At 41.5% G+C, this 20,555-nt stretch overlaps 1 protein-coding gene across 7 annotated transcripts in view; it reads left to right on the forward strand.

The window, feature by feature from the left end:
* CADPS2 (calcium dependent secretion activator 2) overlaps positions 1 to 20,555 on the forward strand; it is a 416,067-nt gene that overhangs the window by 140,304 nt on the left and 255,208 nt on the right. For all 7 annotated transcript variants that reach the window (XM_063446829.1, XM_063446831.1, XM_063446824.1 and 4 more), the window contains exon 8: positions 1,656 to 1,795. In XM_063446829.1, the coding sequence (XP_063302899.1) occupies positions 1,656 to 1,795 (140 nt within the window). The remainder of the gene's footprint in view (positions 1 to 1,655; positions 1,796 to 20,555) is intronic.

Here is a 20,555-nt window from a genome sequence, read left to right on the forward strand (position 1 = left end):
AAGGCAGCAGAAAGGTCTAGAGGGATCAGTATGAAGTAGTGGCCTTTGGATTTAGCAGCAATTAGATCGTCCGTTACTTTAGTCAAAGAAGTCGCAGAAGAATGGAGGGAGCTCAATCCAAATTTAAACTGATCGGGGACAGGGCTGGAGTTGTGAAAGCATGCCAGGTGGGTAAAGGCCTGTTTTAGAAGCTTTAAGAAGAGATATGGGACAGTAGTTAAAAGGGGAAGAATGGTCAAGAGATGGCTTTTTTAGGACGGGTACAGCAATAGCATGTTTAAGGGGAGCGTGGACAAAGTGAGAAGAAAGAGAACAGTGAAATATATGCGTTAAGGACAGCACAAGACAAGAGGAGAGAGATCTGTTAGATGTGATGGAATGAGATCAAGCGGACAAGTGGTGGGGCGAGTGGAAAGGAGAAGCACACTAAAAAAAAGAGAGGTTAATCTAAACACAGGGTCTTGTTCCTCAGTTATTTCTGCAGAGGGTTGGGCACACTGGTTCAAAACATTAGTGCAGGGATGGGCAAATGGTAGATCCCTAAATATTGTATAACTACATCTCCCATGTTACACTGCCATCCCTTAGATTGGTTAAATTATTATGGAAGTTGTAGTTCTGCAAAATATAGGGATCTACCATTTGCCCACCCCTAGTAGAGAGTAAATACTCATTGATTGTTTTATTTTATTTTTAATGCCGTGGGTCTCCTGTAGTCCTGTTTTCCATGCTTGGGTATATTTGATAAAAAGTGGAACAGAATGGTTCTTTGAGGTTTAAGTAATCCCCTCCTCCCCCCACTCCTTGATGGCCTATTAATCGCCAGGAGTTAATTTTAAGTGCCATTCAAAGATTACCTTTTATTTTTCCATTGGTGCCACAAATAAATAGAATGTATTTCAGGAAAGAGTTGACAGTTCATATGGATAATGCATAACACACACACCCTAAACAAAGTACTGGAGTAACAAAAGTACTTTTATTATTCTACAGTGTATTGTTTAAACTTGAGCACCTCCTGGTGTTTTTTTTTTTTTTGTTTTTTTTTAGAAGAGCTTGCAGTGAATTTCTTAAGTTTGTGAATGTGTATATTACATGGTATGCTGGCACCCCCTGGTGTTTTATTCAGAGTGGAGCATCAATGTATTTCCATTGTCCATAATATATGTTTGTGCTTTCAAGCTTTATAAAATCTTTGTTTATTATGTGGATATTTGGGTTGGCTATAGATATATTAAAAGTATATTTCAAGCAAGTTTTAAAGTTTTATTCTTTAAACAAAGTGACAATATGAATCAGTGAAGAACAATATAATAAAGAAGGATATACAATATTTATGCTTTGTCTTTGCATCAAAAACAGAGGGTACCACCCTATGAACAAGCACCACAAACACCATTGCTATATAATTCTCTTCACAGATTGTTTACTACTTTTTTTGTTCCAACACAATTTGGATATCTACTCATTACAAATAGCCTATTTGTGATTGTGGCCAGTAACAATTGTGTTTCTCCAAGATGGTGATGGAATAAATTGAATATTATATGACTTATTGTTGACGTTCATATTGTCTTTATTCTGCATTGTATACGTCGGTGGTGAAATTATACATGTTCACATTTTTTTATATATGCTTTTTTTTTTACGCTCAGGTGATTTTAACACCAACACCCAACAGCTCGAAGTTGCCAGAACTCCACAAAATGGTAGTTCCCAAAAACAGCCAAGATACAGATCTGAAAATAAAGTTGGCTGTGAGGATGGATAAACCTCCACACATGAAGCATAGTGGGTAAGGACGTTTGACTTCTCACCATATTTAATGTATTTTAAAAAAAATTATGTTATGGTCATAATTTCTACTAATGCCCATGTTCTTATGACATTTCTGAAAAAAACAAATTACAAATAAGTAAAGAATAGGAATAAGTGAATAGATTTTACTGTCGAGACCTGCATTACCACAAGGCAGCCGCTTTAGGACTCACTGGCCCTGGGGTGCAATGTTTATGTGACCGCCAGGAGAGGAGTGCACAACACTCTTCTCCTGCTGGTCACTACATGTAGTATAGTAGAGCTCCATCACCTCCATCCAACCCAGCCTCCAGCTTTGCTTCATACAGGTGGTGGGGATACGAATTACATCATATCCCTGTATACCTTACAGTGCAGCTAATTTGAGCTGGAGATCATGCTGCCCAGGAAAGTTCTGTAGCCCACGTCCCCTTTGAAGGTGCTTTCAATGAGGAACAGGGGTCATTAAGGACACTCTGACTGGTCTGTGGCTGTAAAGCCCCATACACCGCAAACTGTGGTGCACTGTGTGTTCTGACACCGTTCTATCATGACCACCCTTTACGTTTTTTGGCAATTTGAGCTTCAGTAGCTCTTATGTGTGATTGGACCAGACAAGCTAGCCTTTGCTAGCTTGAGCAACCATGACCCGGACGTTGGTTCACCGTTTATCCTTCCTTGCACCACTTTTGATAGTAGGCAAGTGCATGGGGAAAATTTTCGGTTCGGTTCAGCATTACCGAAATTCGGGACTTCGGCACTTCGGGACTTCGCAATTTCGGCACTTCGGGACTTCGCAATTTCGGCACTTCGCAATTTCGGCACTTCGGGACTTTGCATTTTCGGCACTTCGGGACTTCGCATTTTCGGCACTTCGGGACTTCGCATTTTCGGCACTTCGGGACTTCGCATTTTCGGCACTTCGGGACTTCGCATTTTCGGCACTTCGGGACTTCGCATTTTCGGCACTTTGGGACTTTGGAATTTCGGAACTTCGGCATTTTGGAATTTCGGGACTTCTCTTGCAGCCGTTTAGTAGATAACTGCCTAATTCCCATGGTATTAGGAAGTTATCTATCAAACGGCTGAAAGACCTAAATTGGTCTTTCAGACAAATTTACTAATACTAAGTAAAAATGACTTGGTATTAGTAAATGTTGCCCCTACTTGCTATACCGCAAGTAGGGGCATGTCTATTAAACAGTAAGCAGCCAGGGGTCCCCCTTCATGAGCCCCGAGCGGCGGGTAGGGGCCCTAAAGTAAAAAAAAGGGGGAGACCTATTGTCCTCCCCCCTGGCCCCCACACCTGAGCGGCGTGTGGGGGGCCCTAAATTAGAATAAGGGGGGGACTTAATGTCCTCCCCTCTGGCACCCACCCCTGAGCAGTGAGTGGAGGCCCTAATGTCCTCCCCCCTGGTCCCCACCCCTGAGCGGTGGGTGGGGACCCTAAATTAGAATAAGGGAACCTAATGTCCTCCCCCTTGAGCAGTGGGTGGGGGCCCTAAATACCAATTGGGGGGAGCCTAATGTCCTCCACCCTGGCCCCCACCCCTGAGTGGCTGGGCGGCAGGTGGGGGCCCTAAATAAAAATGTAACCCCCCCAGCTGACTAGGGGTCCCCAAACCCCCAGTCAGCCCCCTCCCCAAAAAAAGTTACCCCTTCCTACCCCCTAAAAATAATGAGGGGGGGGGCATTAACTAAGTACCTGTAAAAAAATAAATAAATACAAATTAAAACTTACCATTTGATGTTTTCTTTCTTCTAAAATCTTCTTTTTTCAGCCCCAAAACAGGCCAAATAAAAATCCATAATAACCAACGCACTTAAAAATCAAGCACAATTTTTTTTTATCCATCTTCACCCATGGAGGGCTCCACGCAGACTGGGCTCTGTAGGGTAGGGGAAGGCTTATAAAGCCTTGCCCCGCCCTGCAATTAGGCTCAGAGCACTCTGCTTGGTGGATTTAAGCCATCCAATCAGAGTGCTCTGACAGGTAAATGAAGAGACTGACAGGTAAGTCTCTACGTTTACCTGTCACAGCACTCTGATTGGTTAGCTTGAAATCCACCAATCAGAGTGCTCTGTGTCATTTTACACAGCGTGGGAAATTCTTTGGAATTTTCCCACGCTGTGTAATTTGACTCATAACAACACTCTGAATGGTGAATTGAAATAGACATGCCCCTACTCGCGGTATAGCGAGTAGGGGCATAATTCACTGATACTAAGTAATCTTTACTTAGTATTAGTAAATTTGGCTGAAAAACCAATTAAGGTCTTTCAGCCTTTTAGTAGATAGCTCCCTAATTCCCACGGTATTAGGGAGTTATCTACTTATTCATTCCTTTCATTCCATTGATGAAAGTGTTGCAAATGCTTATAGCTGAATCCTGGCTATGTTTGTATACTTTTTATTTAAAATTGTATACAGTGTAACATTCTTCTTCTTCCACTGGGTAAGTATTTTAGTACTTAGGCAATACTGTGCTTCAGAACTTCGACACTTCAGAATTTTGGTAATTTCGGGACTTCGGCAATTCAGCTATTCGGACATTCGGAAGTACCCGAATTTCCGAATTCCCCGAAATTCGTCCGTATTTACATTTGGACCAAAACGAATTGCACATGTCTATTTGATAGGTACTAATCACTGAACAAAGGGAACACCCCACAAGACTTGTTGTTTTAGAGATGCTCTGTCCCAGTCATCTAGCCATCACTGTTTTACCCATGTCAGAGTCATTCTGCTCAGTCATTTCGCGTGCCCATTTTTTCTGATTCCAACATAATAAATTCAAGAATTGATTGAAAGATGCCATTATAACAATATTATCAATGTTGTTTACTTCACCTGTCAGTGGTTTTGATGTGGCTGAGCAGTGTGTTTGTTTTTTTATTTATATTTCTTCACATAGAAAGCACTCAGGAGACTTTGTTTAAAAAAAAACTACAAAAAAAACCAATCAAACAACTTACATTTGTAAGGAAAAGGCAAAGAGAAAAATACTTCTATAGTACACATCAAAAGCAGAAATGGATATGTAAAAAAAGCTATGTAAAAAGATTAAAAAATGTAAATATGCTACAATGTAGCAATAATAGCATAGCTAGTAATGTCTAGGGTGATATTGAGTAAATTATACCTTTCAAATTTCACGTTTAGGGAATCTGGATTGTGGGGGGCAGTATTGTTGTCAGTGAAGCAGCTTGTGACACTGATGAAACCCATAATGGGCATGTCTGCCTGGGAAAAAGGCAGGTCTGGCATATATGTACCTTGCTGACCCCGCACTCACTAATTCTGGTCTGGATGCTCCAGGGTAATCTCCTAGACATAGAGAGCACTCAAGGGACTTTGTAAAAATAACTTAGTGTCTTTCATTACTACTATATTAATTCAACTGATATATAGCATATGTCCTTTATTGATACTCTGTATAATATTGTAGGTGCCAGAATTATTTGATGTCTAGTAATGCTTGAAAGTTTGTTTAGACGAATTTTTTTTTTTTTAAAGAATCTTTTATTAAAGGGTTCAGCGTGCATTCACAAATATACCAACTTTGTGGACTCGCAGATCCTATGGTCAGGATGAGCATACTGCACGATCACAGTCTGGTGTCATTTTGCTATCACAATTATGCATGATGTTGGTATTTCTGTTATCACACCCATCATTTTTTGCATGTGTCCATGTCACCATTAGTAGAGCAGCAAAGTGGTGGTATTGGACATAGACATTGCCACGGGCCTTCGTGGCCTTCGCCTGTATTCTGACTAGGTGCGGCACCTCCGGGGAGCCTTTACCCTGTCTGTCGGAGGTTTTGGGTGTGAATATCACCTTGGGGTTGGGGTCTTTTGTCTATTGCCTCCCCCCATTTATCTCATTTATCTATCCTGACTTTACCATCTCCCCACCCATCCCTCCTGTCCCTTGGATTGGGGCACAGAGTTACAGCATGGGGGCTGATGGGTGCCAGTGCTGTAGGGGAGGTGTTACCATTTGGCTTAGCTTTGAGGGTTTACCGTCCTCATGTTCCAGGACAGAGGTATGTGTGGTATGGTGTCTGACGTTGTCGTGTAAGGTCGTGTATGTATTCTCCGTACTATGTCCTCCTCTCGGGTCTGTTACTGTGGGCTAGTGGTGTAGGGTCACATCATTAGTGAGTTTCATTTTTGTGGTCCCACCAAAGGGTGCTATTTTGGGATCTTGTGGCTCAGTGAGTGTTAGTCGTTATGTCCTAGCCTGTGGCGAGATGCAACATTGCTCCCGGTGTGGTTTGCTAGTACTAATCACTGTCTCCCTGTCCATACATTGCATCTTGTATAGTGCAGGGGTTGTCCAGTGGTGTTTTGCTGTAAGTAATTGTATTCGTATCTTAAGGTAACAGAAGGAAGGGTTAGGAGAGAGAAGAAAAGAGGGTAGGAGGGGGAAAGAGGGGAGGGTGGTGTAGGAGCACCCAAGTCTGCATTTCCGCAAAGCCATCTGCATGTGCTCCAGCCGGGCCAGCCGAGGCCCCCGTGCCACTGAGGTTCCCCTCATAAGCCCTGAGAGATGTATAAAAACCACGGCAGCCAGGTTTCCGCGTGTCTGCTCTCTCTGCCCAGGAGTAACGCATGCATCACATCAGCGCTCTGAACGTCTTCCACTCTGCGTATCCATTCCTCCCTCCAGGGTGTTTCTGTTTTTTTCCAGTATACTGGGATAAGTGCCTTAGCCGCATTCAGTAGGTGTGCGAGGATTGATTTTTTTTGTATAGGGAGATTGACATTGGTTATACGTGTAGCAGTGCTAATTCGGCTTACCAGCCGGTCGACTCTCCCAGGATCTCTGTTATGTTGTGTCATTTCCCAATATTGGGCGATTGTGTGGCACTCCCACCAGATGTGTATCAGTGTTCCCCCATCTGTTAGGCATCTCCAACATATCGGTGAAGTCAATTGGAATATCTTGTGGAGTAATGTCGGGGGTTCTATACCAGATCGATATCAGCTTATAGTTTGTTTTCTGGTTTTGTGAGCTAATAGTGCTTTTGTGCAGCCCCAGGAGGACTTTATCCCATTCTTGGGATGTGAGTGGTTTGTCCAGAAGTGTTTCCCATTGTCTGCGGAAGGTATTGTGCTTGCTTTGGTGCCCGGTGAGAAGGTATTGATAGAGTACGGATATCGCTTTGTCCTGTTTAGACAATTTACCCTATTCGTTAATACAGTCATAGGAAAAGAAAGTACACCCTCTTTGAATTCTATGGTTTTACATATCAGAACAGAATAATAATCATTTGTTCCTTAGAAGGTCTTATAATTGGGTATATACAACTCCAGATGAACAACAGCACATCACACCATGTCATGGTTTATTTAATAAAAATAAAGCATTGAGAAGCCTTGTGTGAAAAGTACACCTTATGATTAAATAAGATTGTAGAACCATCTTTAGCAGCAATAACTGGAAAGAATCATTTTCTGTATGACTTTATTAGTCTCTTACATTGCTGTGGAGAATGTTACTTCAGTTTATTGAACTTTGCTGGCATTTGTTTATGCACAGCTCTTGTAAGGTCCCGGAACAGCATTTTAATTGGATTGAGATCTTGACTTTGACTGGACCATTGTAACACCTTGATTATTTTATTTTTCAGCTGTTCTGTTGTAGATTTGCTGGTGTGTTTAAGATCATTGTCCTGTTGCATGACCAAATTTTGGGCAAGTTTTAGCTGTCGAACAGATTGCCTCAAATTTGACTTTATAATACTTTGGTATACAGAGATGTTCATGGTTGACTCAATAACTGCAAGGCTCGCAGGTCCTGTGGCTGCAAGACAACCCCAAATAATCACCATTCCACCAGCATGCTTATCAGGGGTTTGGTAACTGCCTCCCTCCCTAGCCGGCGGCAGCATGTCAGTGCCTATGGGCCAGTGAGAGAGATCTTTGATCTCCCTACCAGCCCATGAAGGCACACAGCAGGGCATGCGCTCGGATAGTGCCAGCTCTGCATGGGCCAACAGGGAAGATTCTGTGATCTCCCATGGCCATTGCGGCCCACCTGGCATTTGCCTGGTATGCCAGATGGCTTGTCCGGGCCTGCTTATAACCTTTTCCAATTTGATGGGCAGCAACAATTGCTTCTCTAAGATTATTGTTGATGTCTTTCCTCCTTGATGTTGTGTTAATGTACACCTGAATGTCCCAGACCAGCAAACTAAAGCTAAAACATTGGCTTTCATAGAGGTGGTCACACTTGCTGATGATCAGTTAATCAAGGTCATTTGATTACCACCTGTTTGCTACTTAGTCTCTTAATTCCTATGGAAGCAGTATTGATGTACGTAGTTTTTCACACATGGTTTCTCTAAAATGTAAAACCATAATTCAAATAAGATGTACTTTCTTTTTCTCTTGACTGTACATATGTTTTCATTGTGTTGGTCAGATAACCACTGTTATTATTTATAAGGGCTATGGTTATAGATGTCGCAACCTGTCTCTTCTCGGTCATTGGGTTTCACTTATCAGACTTTTCTTAACTGATGGAGCATATGTGCCAAACAATGTGAAATCGGTGTTATTACTTGGTACTTAAATTTGCACATGGTACATTTGATTTGTTTTTCTTTTCTGACTCTTATATTTGGCTCTTTATGTTTAATTGGAGATCTATTTGGTGATATGTGGTAAGCATTCACACATGCTTTTGCTGTTCACCCATGTTTACAGTCTGTTTCCTCCTATGTAGAGTGCTTACCGAATTAATTTCATGTCTTGATAAACGTCCTGGTGGTAGGACTGAAATATTGACCACGTGGTTCATATTTGTCTTTTTTTTTTTTTATAATTGAAGTTTATTGACTTTCTCATATACCAGTCAAGATATAAGGGTTGCAGTAATATGACCATACATCAAAGGTGCGACATACAACTGATATCATAGTATAACCATAAAACAATATGACAATATCACAATACAACAATATAACCGCATACATACAGGTATGAGACACTCCGAAAATACAGAGGTTAGTTTAACAGTGAGTACCGTCGATGGCCTAGCTTCTCACCCTCTTTGTGTCAACCCTTATGTGTTCCCCCATTCTGTCAAATATCGTTTTCTTACCCCCACCGGGCCATACCTGGGGTGGACCTCAGTGGCGCAACCCACCTGCCCCCTTATAGGGGATCCTCCGTGTTATTTACAGATGGCAGGACGGGTTTTTGTGCGGCGTTATGTAGTCAATTTCTGGGGTATCGGTTATCGCTCTCCGTGTTCTATTCCTGCCTGGACAGCCACCCTTCTAACTCTGTGTATTTCCGATTAGCGCCTCTGTATGTATACGATAGGTGATTCATTTTTCCTTTTTAACAATATGTCGTTTGCTCTGTTGCACACTAATGTGCTCAGTCTCCAACAGTATGAGTTTGCCCGTATTAGAAAAGAGCCAGCCAGGGTAACTGAACTAGGGGGAAGGGTGAAAATGAAAAAGAAAGTATGATACAAAAACATGGAAATAAGGTACATTCTTACATCAGTGAATGGTATCGTGGCAGCGTAATGTCGCATTTAGTCTGCATTATGTCGTTAGGTCAGGGCCTTTGCTTCGACTGGGAAAACCTTCGAGGGAGTACCTCCGAGGGAGTATCCGAGACAGCACCCCCCTCTCCCTTGTCCCCCCTCTCTCCCTCCCCTATAGCCCACTCAAGGTGGGTATCGGATCTGCCAGCTGTCCCAGATATTTGCAATTTTTTGTTGTTGGGTTGGGGTAGTCACTGACATACGCTCATAGGAATAATTGAGTTGTATCTTATCCAGTAGCATTTGTTTGGTCGGACATATCCCCGATTTCCAGTTTAGGGCTATCAGTGCTTTAGCTGCCAGCGCAATCTGGGCCAACAGCGCACGATTATAAAATGTATATTGTTGGGGGAGGTCTAGCCACAGGAAGGTCTCATGGGACAGAGGCATCTCAAGTCCCTGTTCATGAGTCAGCTTTTGCACAGTTTCCCACAGCGGGCTGATTTTGTGGCACCACCACCAAATGTGGATCATAGTGCCCCTGTCTCCTCCACACCTCCAACAGACACCTGGCACATTTGTATACATGTGACTAAGTCTATTGGGGGTCAAATACCAGCGATATATTAGTTTTCTGTGGGCTTCCCAGTGGGAAAATCAAGTAGTCATGCCCTTGAGGGCATTCAGTCTGTCCACCCATTGGTCCATCGACGACCTCTCCCACGATGCCGCAAATGGGAAGCGAGTCTTGTCAGGATTGTCAAAATGTGATTTATAGAAAAGTGAGAGAAGTTTGGGCTTTAGAGGTCTGTCCCATCCTGTAGCGATTAAATTAGCAACTCCCGTTTGCTCCTTAGTCATGTCTGTTGTGCTGTAATCTACATAGTCCATAAGGACACTTTTCATTTGTAGATATAAGAATGTGAAGTTGGAGGGCAGACTATATTTCTGTTGTAGGTCGGCAAATGGTATTATTGAGCCTCCTGAGATAAGTTGGGATATGTTAGTTATTCCATGTGTTCCCCAACATGTCAGGGAGAGCCACGGAGAAACTGCGGATAATGCCCCCAGGGGGCTCAACCTGTGATACTTCCTGGTGCATTTACAAACTTTCAGTAAGGCATCCCAGGTTGAAATGGATGCTAATGTGGTGGGGAACAGTGCCGGTCACGTACCACGCAGGAACTCGGGGGTCCACATGTACGCCAGTAGACTGTCACCCTGCATTTGTTGCTGTTCTAGGTCTATTCAGTTAAGCATACCCCTAGGGGCATGTAAGTTGATAGCTTGCGCTAGCAATGTCGCCCTGTGGTATGTCCAGACATGTGGGATCCCCATGCCTCCCCTCTCTAACGGTCTCTGTAGACATCCGCCTCCTATCCTGGCTTTCTTATTTGCCCACACAAATGCAGAGAAGATTCTTTGCACTTTGTAACAATATGATTTGGGTACATGAGTCGGGATCATTCTGAACACATATAGTAGCTTAGCCAATGGCATCATCTTAATAACATTTATGCGTCCCGCCCAAGATAGTTTTATCCCTTTCCATGACTCCAGCTCTTGTTTTATCACATTAAAGATTCTAGTGTGGTTGTGCTGGAATAGGGATTTTACCATTTTAGTGACTCTAAATCCCAGTTATGTTACATATTCCTCTCTCCAGTCAAACTGGAAACTCTGCTGAAAGTGCCCTTTTTGCTCATGTGGTATATTAATCGGGAGCGCTTGAGATTTGCTGGTATTGAGTTTATAGTACGATATGTCACCGAATTGCTCCTAGAGATTGAGGAGCGCAGGTAGGGAGTTCACCGGTTTTGTTAGAGTCAGTATTATATCATCAGCGAACAGGGAAAGTTTGTGTTGTTGGTCGCCTATCTGTACCCCCTTGATGTTAGGGTCGTCCCGTATGAGCTGGGCCAATGGCTGCAAGCAGAGGATGAAAAGCAGGGGGGAAAGGGGGCAACCCTGCCTGGATCCATTGGTAATATCAAACGGGGCAGATATAAATCCCGCATTTGAGACACAGGCCGTGGGGTGGGAGCATAGCGCCATAATGGCACCTATGTATGCGTCTGGAAATCCAAATCTCGTTAATACCTCCTTCATATACAGCCAATTAAGCCTGTCGAAGGCCTTCTCCGCGTTCAGCGCTAGGAGAAGGCCTTCCATCCCTGTGGTGTCTAGATGGTGAAGTATGTTTAGGAGGTGCCTGGAGTTATATGACCCTTGTCGGCCCCTAATGAAGCCGGATTGATTATAGTGGATTAGTTTAGTGAGGAATGGGGCCACCCTGTCTGCTAGAATTTTTGCGTATAATTTTGTATCAATGTCTAGTAGGGAAATGGGCCTAAAGTTGGCACAGATGGTTGTTTTGTTTGGGCAGGGTAACTATGTGTGCCCGAAGCATGTCAGTAGGGAGATTACCCTTAACTAGACCCCCATTAAAGAGTATAGTTAGGTACGGCATCAGTTGATCATGATCTGTCTTATAGTAGACAGCTGACAGCCCGTCTGGTCCTGGGCTTTTTGCAGCTGGTAGGGCTTGTATGTGTTCAAGTATCTCTGAGTCAGTGATGGGTGCTAGGAGATCCGACTCTGCCGTCTCTGGTAAGCAGGGGAGTGAAACCTTGTCCAAAAAGGCCATAATCTGATGCTTAGAGGGGACAATTGTGTGGCCATCCTTGTCTAGGTTATACAACGAGCCATAGTAGTTGGCGAATTCCTGCACTATGCTATCGGGGTTCATAATTTTGTTCCCTTGCGTCGAGTGTATGTATGCTATCTTGGCTGCTGCTGCTTTTTTCCTTAGTTGAGAGGCCAACAGTGCCCCTGCCTTATTACCTTGTGCAAAATATCTCTGCTTCATTCTACGTAGCAGGAAGTTGGTTTTGGCCAACTCCAACTCCCTTAGTTCAGACTTAATAGCTTTAATGGTTTGGTGTTGGTGATCAGTGGGGGAGGATTTGTTTGTTGCCGAAGCTTCCATCAGCCTTTTAGTGAGGTCTAGGTATTTTTTTCAGCCTCTGAGCTTTAGCTCTGCTGGCATGTTTAATAAGGACCCCTCTTATGTAAGCCTTATGGGCCAACCACACCGAGGCGATGCCTGATTCTTGCACCCTATTTATTTGAAAGTAATGTTCTAGCTCCTGTGCAATTTTATGACGGATCTGCGGGTCAGTCAGTAGGTGCTCATTTAGGCGCCATGCCCCTTTCCCCTTGCATATGTACTGGTCGCCCAGTGTCAGAGTGATCGGGGCATGGTCTGACCATGTAATCAGCCCCATTGTGCTGTCCACTACGTTAGTGATACAGGATCTATGAATCAAAAACCGGTCTATCCAGGAGTATGAGTTATGTGCCCCTGAGTGGAAGGAGTAATCACGCTCTAGGGGGTGAGTTACCCTCCAGGGGTCTATGTAACCATGCTCTAGAAGAATTTGGTTCATTCGTGCAGAGATCTGTTGTCGGTGTTGCCGTGTAGAGCTTGCCACCCCATGGTTTGTGGAAGTGTCTAAGTGGTAGTCGAGAATAAAGTTGGTATCACCTCCTATTATGATTTCGCCAAGTCTCCAGGTCTCTATTTTTTGTAGGAGTCGGTCTAGGAATCCCAGTTGGTCAAAGTGTGGGCCATACCAATTCACTAGGGTATATGGGGCGTTATTGATATGGCATTGGATAACAAGATATCTGCCGTTGGGATCTACATGTTTGGAAACAAATTCAAAGGCTACATCTTTGCTTATTAGTATATAAACTCCCCTTTTTTTCTTTGAGCAGCAGGAGTGAAAGCTCGTCGGGAATGCTAGGGACTGGAAGGTTGGCCTGCTAGATTTTGCATAGTGCGTTTCTTGGAAAAAAAATAACTTGAGCATGGGCTTGTTTGGCATCCCATAGTGCGAGTCTGCGCTTGTGTGGGGAGTTAAGTCCCTTAGTATTCATAGAAAGTAGTTTTAAAACCATTGTGTAGTGGGATGAAAAGCTTTATGGTAAGGTTTGTACGTTGTTATGTCCCCACCCCTCTTGACCATGCCCTGGGAACCAGGGGGAAGGGTGTTAATGATCTGACCTTTGGTACATGTATGCTGCGCTGTCTTATATACAATACATCTGTCACTCCATTTCTGCTGTTGGTACCAATATTTCCGAAGACATGTTACACAACAAAAAAGATAATAACACATAAAAAAAAACTTGAACTATATACATTAGCCAAGAGAACCCAGACAGCCTAGACCGTCCAATTTTGGCTTTCTATTAACTATATAGTGTTCCCATACACCATATCGGCCCGTTAAGGAGCCTGTGGGGTGTGACCATTGTCTTAGAGAACCAAAAACACTAGTGTTAAACTCCCGGCGAGCCCGCCAGCGGCGGCGCTTTAACATAGTATGGGGCAACTTGCTTTAAATATAGTTTGGACCAGTGTGCCAGTGTGCAAACACCTTGTCCTATAGGGCTTATTGGTTAGGTTTTTTTTGTTTTTTTTTGTTATTGTATTATACAGCCCTCCACAATTAACCCATGTTCTCCCACCCTGCCCTTAACACATTTAGGCCTAAGGACGCTTTAGGGTAGGGGATGTTTTATGCTAAATTAATCCGACTTGGTCCCTGCAATACCTCTCTTGAGACACAATGGGATCAGGTACAGCTTCTCACGCAGCAATGCTCATTCCAAAGTTGTCACTTTGTGCATGTAGGACAGTGAGTTATTTGGGAGCCTTTAGGTTGCCACGGTGACCCTCTGCCAGTCTCCAACGAGACTTGGGGGCGACGTCGCCTGTTCTCTGGCTGTAATCTCCTCCGGTGCCAGCTGAATGTTCCATTGGGAGAGCAGTTTAAGTCCATCTTCTGGGGTGAACGCTGTTTTGTCCATGCCGTTCCTATGTATAATGAGGCGGGTCGGAAACCCCCATTTGTAAAGGATTTTAGCCGCCCTTAGAGCACGTGTAATCGGACCAAAGATTCTGCGCTTTGCTAGTGTGGCTGGGGACAAGTCAGCAAATAACTGTACGACCTCAAATTGGCTTGTCTCATGCGGTTAGGGTCATGGGCTGCCTGCATGATTCGTTCTTTAATTCCATAGAAATGCAACCGCACTATGGCATTCCTCGGCACCGTAAGCTCTTGGGTTTAGTCATTCTATGAGCTCTATCCAGCTGTAGTTCGTGGTCCGACGCCTCTGGGAGCAAGTTGTGGAAGAGCTGTGTTATTTATGCTCTCAGATCTTGGTTTCTGACTTCTTCCGAAATGCCTCGCAGTCTGATGTTATTCCTGCGGGCTCTGTCATCGATCTTAAGTTCTGAGTATGCATCCGCCAGTGTATTGTGGGCCACAATTATTTCTTCAGTCTTGTCCTCAAGATGTGCGGTGCGTTCGTCAATGGCCTGGATATCTTTTTTTTATTTCACTTGCCCCGCATTGTAGTCTTGAGGTTGTCTAATAGACTTTTAATGCCCGGTTCCGCCGCCATTTCAGCATTGCGGGGGGAGATGGAGGTCATATCACTTTGCTTAGAGCTAGAAGCTGGAGAAAGTGCCGCCTCGTCACCATCTTGCGGCCTCTTGTTCGGCGTGGTCAGGGCTGTAACCTGGGTTGTTGCTGGTTTTTGCCTCATTTTGCGAGGCGTCTTGCTTGCCATCATATCGCTGGAGATTCTCAGATGCTGGGTGAGTATTTCCCTCATAAGATTTGTGTGGATTCACGCTTATATTGTCGCCGCCGTCTGAGCTTTCCTAGACTGCGACCGGCACCATTTACATCGTAGCTACGGCCCCCCATATTTGTCTTTTTTGAAAAATAAAGACATTAAGTATTTTTGACAAAGTGAAGAAATATAGTATACGGTTTGAGATTGCAGCAGAACATTTGGACCAGAATCGGTGAGTGTGGGCCAGCAAGATATATATATATATATATATATATATATATATATATATATATATATATATATATATATATATATATATATATATATATATATATATATATATATATATATATATATATATATATATATACACCAGACTCACATGCTTGTTCAGTGGGCAAACCCACCTGCTTCCTAGGTGGACACGCTCATCATAGATGTCACAAGTTGCTTAATTGACAATGCTCCCTAGAAACACCTGCCTCCCATCCCGATTCTCCCAGCGGCAAAGTTTTGAGGTATGATTTACTCATTATTCCCCTAGACACTACTACTTATTTTATTATTGCTACATTGCAGCAAATTTACAATGCTAATCTTTTTACATATTTTTTTTTAACATATCTAATTCTACTTCCTGAACTCCTTGTGAACTTCACGTGTGCAGTATTTTGGTGAAAGTATCTCAAAGTCTTGGCTATGGAAGTATTTTGTGTAATCTTTAAATAGATCTTTATCTTTTTGCCTTTTCCCTAGAGAACAAATTTAATTCCCTCGTCATTTTTTTTTTCTGTTTGTTTATATTTGCTATTCTGAACAATACAAAGGGAAATACTTGTTTTTATTCAGGAAACAAACTTATTCCGAAGGTCGGCTTGTGGCTTGTGTACATCAGTGTATGCTGCTTTCCCTTCCAAAAGGAATGAATGCTATATAATGATTCATGTTTGGAATTACTGGTGTCGTGGAATGGACATGAATCTTTTATATGTATAAAATAGAAAACTAATACAATGTCCAAAATGTAATAAACATTACTTTTTTGTAATGTAAACATTTTTTTTTTAACATTCTTTTTTTACATTTTGGTGCAAGCATAGTAATTGTAATAGGCATCAACATTATACGGTATAGATTATATACATCTCTAACATGTGCAGTACAAATGTATACATGTGCATGGAGGGCACCATTTCTTTTTTCCACGTTTCAAATTAGAAATACAAGAACATGCTGAATAAGCAACTTGTCTGAGTTTAAGATGAGATTGGAACAGAGTAAAACGACAGTTGTATGTTGAGCGCACTAGGTAGAGTAGACACTCCTATATTTTGAGTATTGTTGCTAATTAAGTAATTATCTCATTATAGAATAAACGAGCTAAGGACAGTGTATATCAGGCTAGATATTCCTGAGAGTATTATCATATAACAAACATGTTAAACTAATATTGCATGAGTGGTGCAGGGTGATGCCTAGCTAAGATAAAAAAAGGTGAGGTTAACGCTAATAATATAGTGAACAGGCAGCAACCTTATAGAGGGTAACCCTCTAACCCTCTATATGTGAAATATGCAGTAAAAAGAAAGAAAGGTTGCGCCAAAGAAGAAAATAAGTTTAAAAAAATATATATAAAAATAGTAAAAAATCGTAAAAAATTATTATGAATAAAAAATGGGTAAGTTCCAATAATAAAATGAATATAGTCACTAATTCCGCTGTGGGGGTATCTTCTCTTGTTGTAGTGGTTCACACCGTCTCGTGATATGGAAAACACAAAAAGAGAGGACCAATCCTGCGGAGTGTATACAATTAATGTAACGGTGGTAATAATATATATGTCACACTCACATTTGGATGAGCTATAGCCAGCTCAGGATTTGTAAGCATATAGCGGAATAATCCCCGCTTACATGTATTGGTGCTTGTCCTCCAGGGGGTTTGTCCAACTCTCAGGAGAAGAAGGAGATAAAAACAGCAGATAGTGCTCTCTGATGATATTTTAAGGTGGTAAATAAAATGAGATAAAATATACTCACAAGTAAAGTGCAGGTCACACTGCACTTTGGAAATAGCGTTGGTGGTATAATCCCCACCTCAGGATATGTAGTATAAAATGCCAGGAAAAAATAAATATAGTAATAGTCATATTGTGCAAAAAATGATAGTGGTATAAATAAATAACCAAACATCTTTTATTTTATAAATAACACAATATAAATAACCATTTAACGTGTTTCACCACTGGGGCTTTATCGAAAATGGATTTTTTTATTACTGTTGGGCAGCAATGTTGCACTGTATAAAACATTCATATGCTCCACTTTGATTGGTGAATTAATTTCCTGCCTGCTGAAGTTTAATTGTACATATTGAAGGACATACCTTTTCAGTCACTTCCCGTCACTGTAGATTTCTGGGGAACCCCTGGCAAAAGCCTTATTACAGAAAATGCTATTAGCAATATAAATTTTATCCAAAAGTCGACTGTAATCATTGGTTTAGAATGTCAACTGATAGATTTAGCTAATGAATTCCATCCAAATATGTACTGAATTGATATAGGTAATGTGGAAGTGTATATTATTTTAACTACAGTTGAGTCCAGAAACCACCTATGATATTTCCATATTTGTTGGGATCTAGCACATTACACCGTTAAAGCAAAATCTTGTTACCAAGTTCCATTTACCGGGAATATGACTTTCTATAAACCATTTCGCTGGATTTGCATTCGTGCTTTCTTCCAAGCATGCATCATGTATGGTAAGCCAGATCTCATTTAACATGGCTATCATGATATTCTGGGGTTTGGCTAACTCTTGTCACGAAGGTTATGATACACTTTAAAACTCTATAAAATGTTGCGTGCATAATTTGATTTCCCATAATTTAAATGTGTGTGTATTAAATGATAGAATATTCTGATATATACCATTTTTTTTGTTCATTTTTTATTCGATAAGCATATTGTGCCTTATAAATTAATATTTCTATTGTGCTACGATTAACACAGTTGAAATGTAAACTGTGAAATCGGATACTTGTAATCATCCATTCGGTTGAAACATTAATTTCCTTCAAATATCAAATTTCTGGGGATATATACAGCAAATTGTTTATCTCGCTATTGTATCCTTAGAGAGCAAATTACTATGTGCATCCTTTTAATCATTGCACTCGTAATTGCTGTTGGGGGAGCAGGGGAAACATAGGGGTCTTAATAGGATACCAGTTCTATTTTAATTGCTAAGACTATCACTGCTAATTAGGCTGTCACTCTAAATTTGAAGTAATTAGTACCGAGTCTGTGGGGCTTGAAAAATGTTTACTACTATTTTTATGATATCCATATTTATTTATGGTGCAAGAAGTTGCAGTTTTAATTCAAAGAAACAAAGTCTTGTTGAATACCATTCACGGGACTTTATGTGGGTTAACAGCTTCTAGTACTCTTATATTAGGGACAAATTGTAGCCTATAACCTCCAAAAATGTTACAGTTGCTGGTTGTTATATATGTTGAGGTATTCCCCCTACCAAAATCCCACAATTAACCACAACAAATCTTTCACTTTATAAATGTTGGCATTAAAGGACCACTCCAGGCATCATAACTACTACAGCCCAATACAATGAAACCATTTTAGTAGTAGTGTGTAAGGAATAATTGACGACAGGCCATTTAATTATTAGAAAAATAATGCGCACCCGAGGTGGTAATGCCGTCACAACGCGAAGCGGAGTGGCTGTTACACCTCGGGTGTGCATTATTTTTTTCTAATAATTCAACGGCCTTGAGTCAATTATTCCGCTTATACTACAGTTACCACACCTTGAAACATTGTTCAGCTGATGTATTTCAAGACGTTTGTCAAGTTTTTGTCATTAAAACGCTCTTGTATGCAGGACTAATTTCTTACACAACTGTAATGCGGTCAAGACCTGTCTGGAACTACTTAAGCCGTGCGTCTCCCTGAAAATAATGCACACCTTAGAACGTTCGTCAACCAATCAGATTGAAGCATTCAACGGCCCTGTAGTATAATCTATTTTAAAAGAAACATTTTAATTACTGTCTAAATCTCCCACGTGTGTTGAAGGTACAGATACCATGGTGTAAATGTGTAAGCATCCCATTGGTGATCTCAATGACGCAGCAGCAGTGATTTTAAGTCCATATTAAATGTTCTTGAAATGTACTTGGTGACACACCTTTTACATGAAGTATAATACACGTTAGAGGAGCCAATGAACGTAGTAATGGCTCCCAGTCCCAGCTATCCGTTCAACAGAAACAGTAGCAAACTTAGGAGAACAGAATAAAATGTGATACACACTCAGTAACAGGTCAGTTCATGGTCATGGTCTCGGCAGTCCAAAGTCAGACAGCTAGCAAAGGCAGGCACTGGTTGTCCCTTATCAAGTCAGGAATTGGTGTTTCAGGACAACAGACCAACCTGAAGCCCAACTTCCTTATAAAAATGCCTTTCTGTTCATAGGGAGGGTATGGTGTCATACTTCTCCCTATTTGATGACAACGTACCACCAGTTATTCACTACACAAGTACAAATGATTGTGGCGGCTACCTTAGTTCTTTTGCCAATTGGACTGTTTTGCCTGGTGGAGGTGATGTACCCAGAATCAGTCAGCCAGAACCTGGTAGCAGAAGGTTCACTAATTCTGCTCGAGTCCTGTGGTGTAACACAGTTGATGGGCAGGTGTGCTATTATATTGTGGTTTTGCTGTCTTTAGCATTTACTTTCACATCTGAGAATATAGTAGAACTCCGCGGTTTAAAAACACTTTGTATATTTCAGTCCATATCGGAGTCTATTTAAAAAAATAAATAAAAAATGAAATATACTATAACGAATTTAAGATGACTAAATACTTTATAATAAACCACATGGGGCTCTTTATATGACCCCCAGTTAACTCTGCAGCTCGAGAAAGACTAACCCTAGATGTAATGAGCGTCCTTGGCCCTTACATCAATTCTCATTGTATTTCTTACTTCAACGTGTACATAATATGCTACATTTTATTGATTATGAGCCGCAGTCAGAGGATTTGTAATTGCCTTTTGACTTTCTGAAACGCTGTTGTTTCCAATGTTAAAACCTGCCTTCAAGGACACAAGATAATTAATGGAAACACTTCTTTCCAGTGAAAATATTATTTTTTTTCCCCGTCTTAAACTCCCGCTTCTAAAGGAACAGAACTTGTCATTGATCATAAACATTCACTCAGCGCGAGCTACACATTAAAAGCCACTCGGGCGTCCAAAGTGTCTCTGAGATTGTGATGAATTGGAAAATGAAACCATTTATTTTTCCTACTGGTTGTGTTTATCTCTTTACTAAAGCAAACAATGATGTCCCCATCAATAAATTCTCTGAGCATTTTGTTAATGTGATGCCATTAAACCCAATGTGATTTTTCAAAGTGTTTTGCCAATGAACTTTAGACTAAACCTTTTTCATAAGAATATTTTAAAATACGTTAATAAGCCACTGATTATGCCTCCAAGAGGTTTCCAAGATGAACTATCCTCCCCAGACTTGTGCAACAATACATTCTGTCCTATCCCAGT

The sequence above is a fragment of the Pelobates fuscus genome, chromosome 3 (genome assembly GCF_036172605.1).
Source record: "Pelobates fuscus isolate aPelFus1 chromosome 3, aPelFus1.pri, whole genome shotgun sequence".
Classification (NCBI taxonomy): Eukaryota; Metazoa; Chordata; class Amphibia; order Anura; family Pelobatidae; genus Pelobates; species Pelobates fuscus.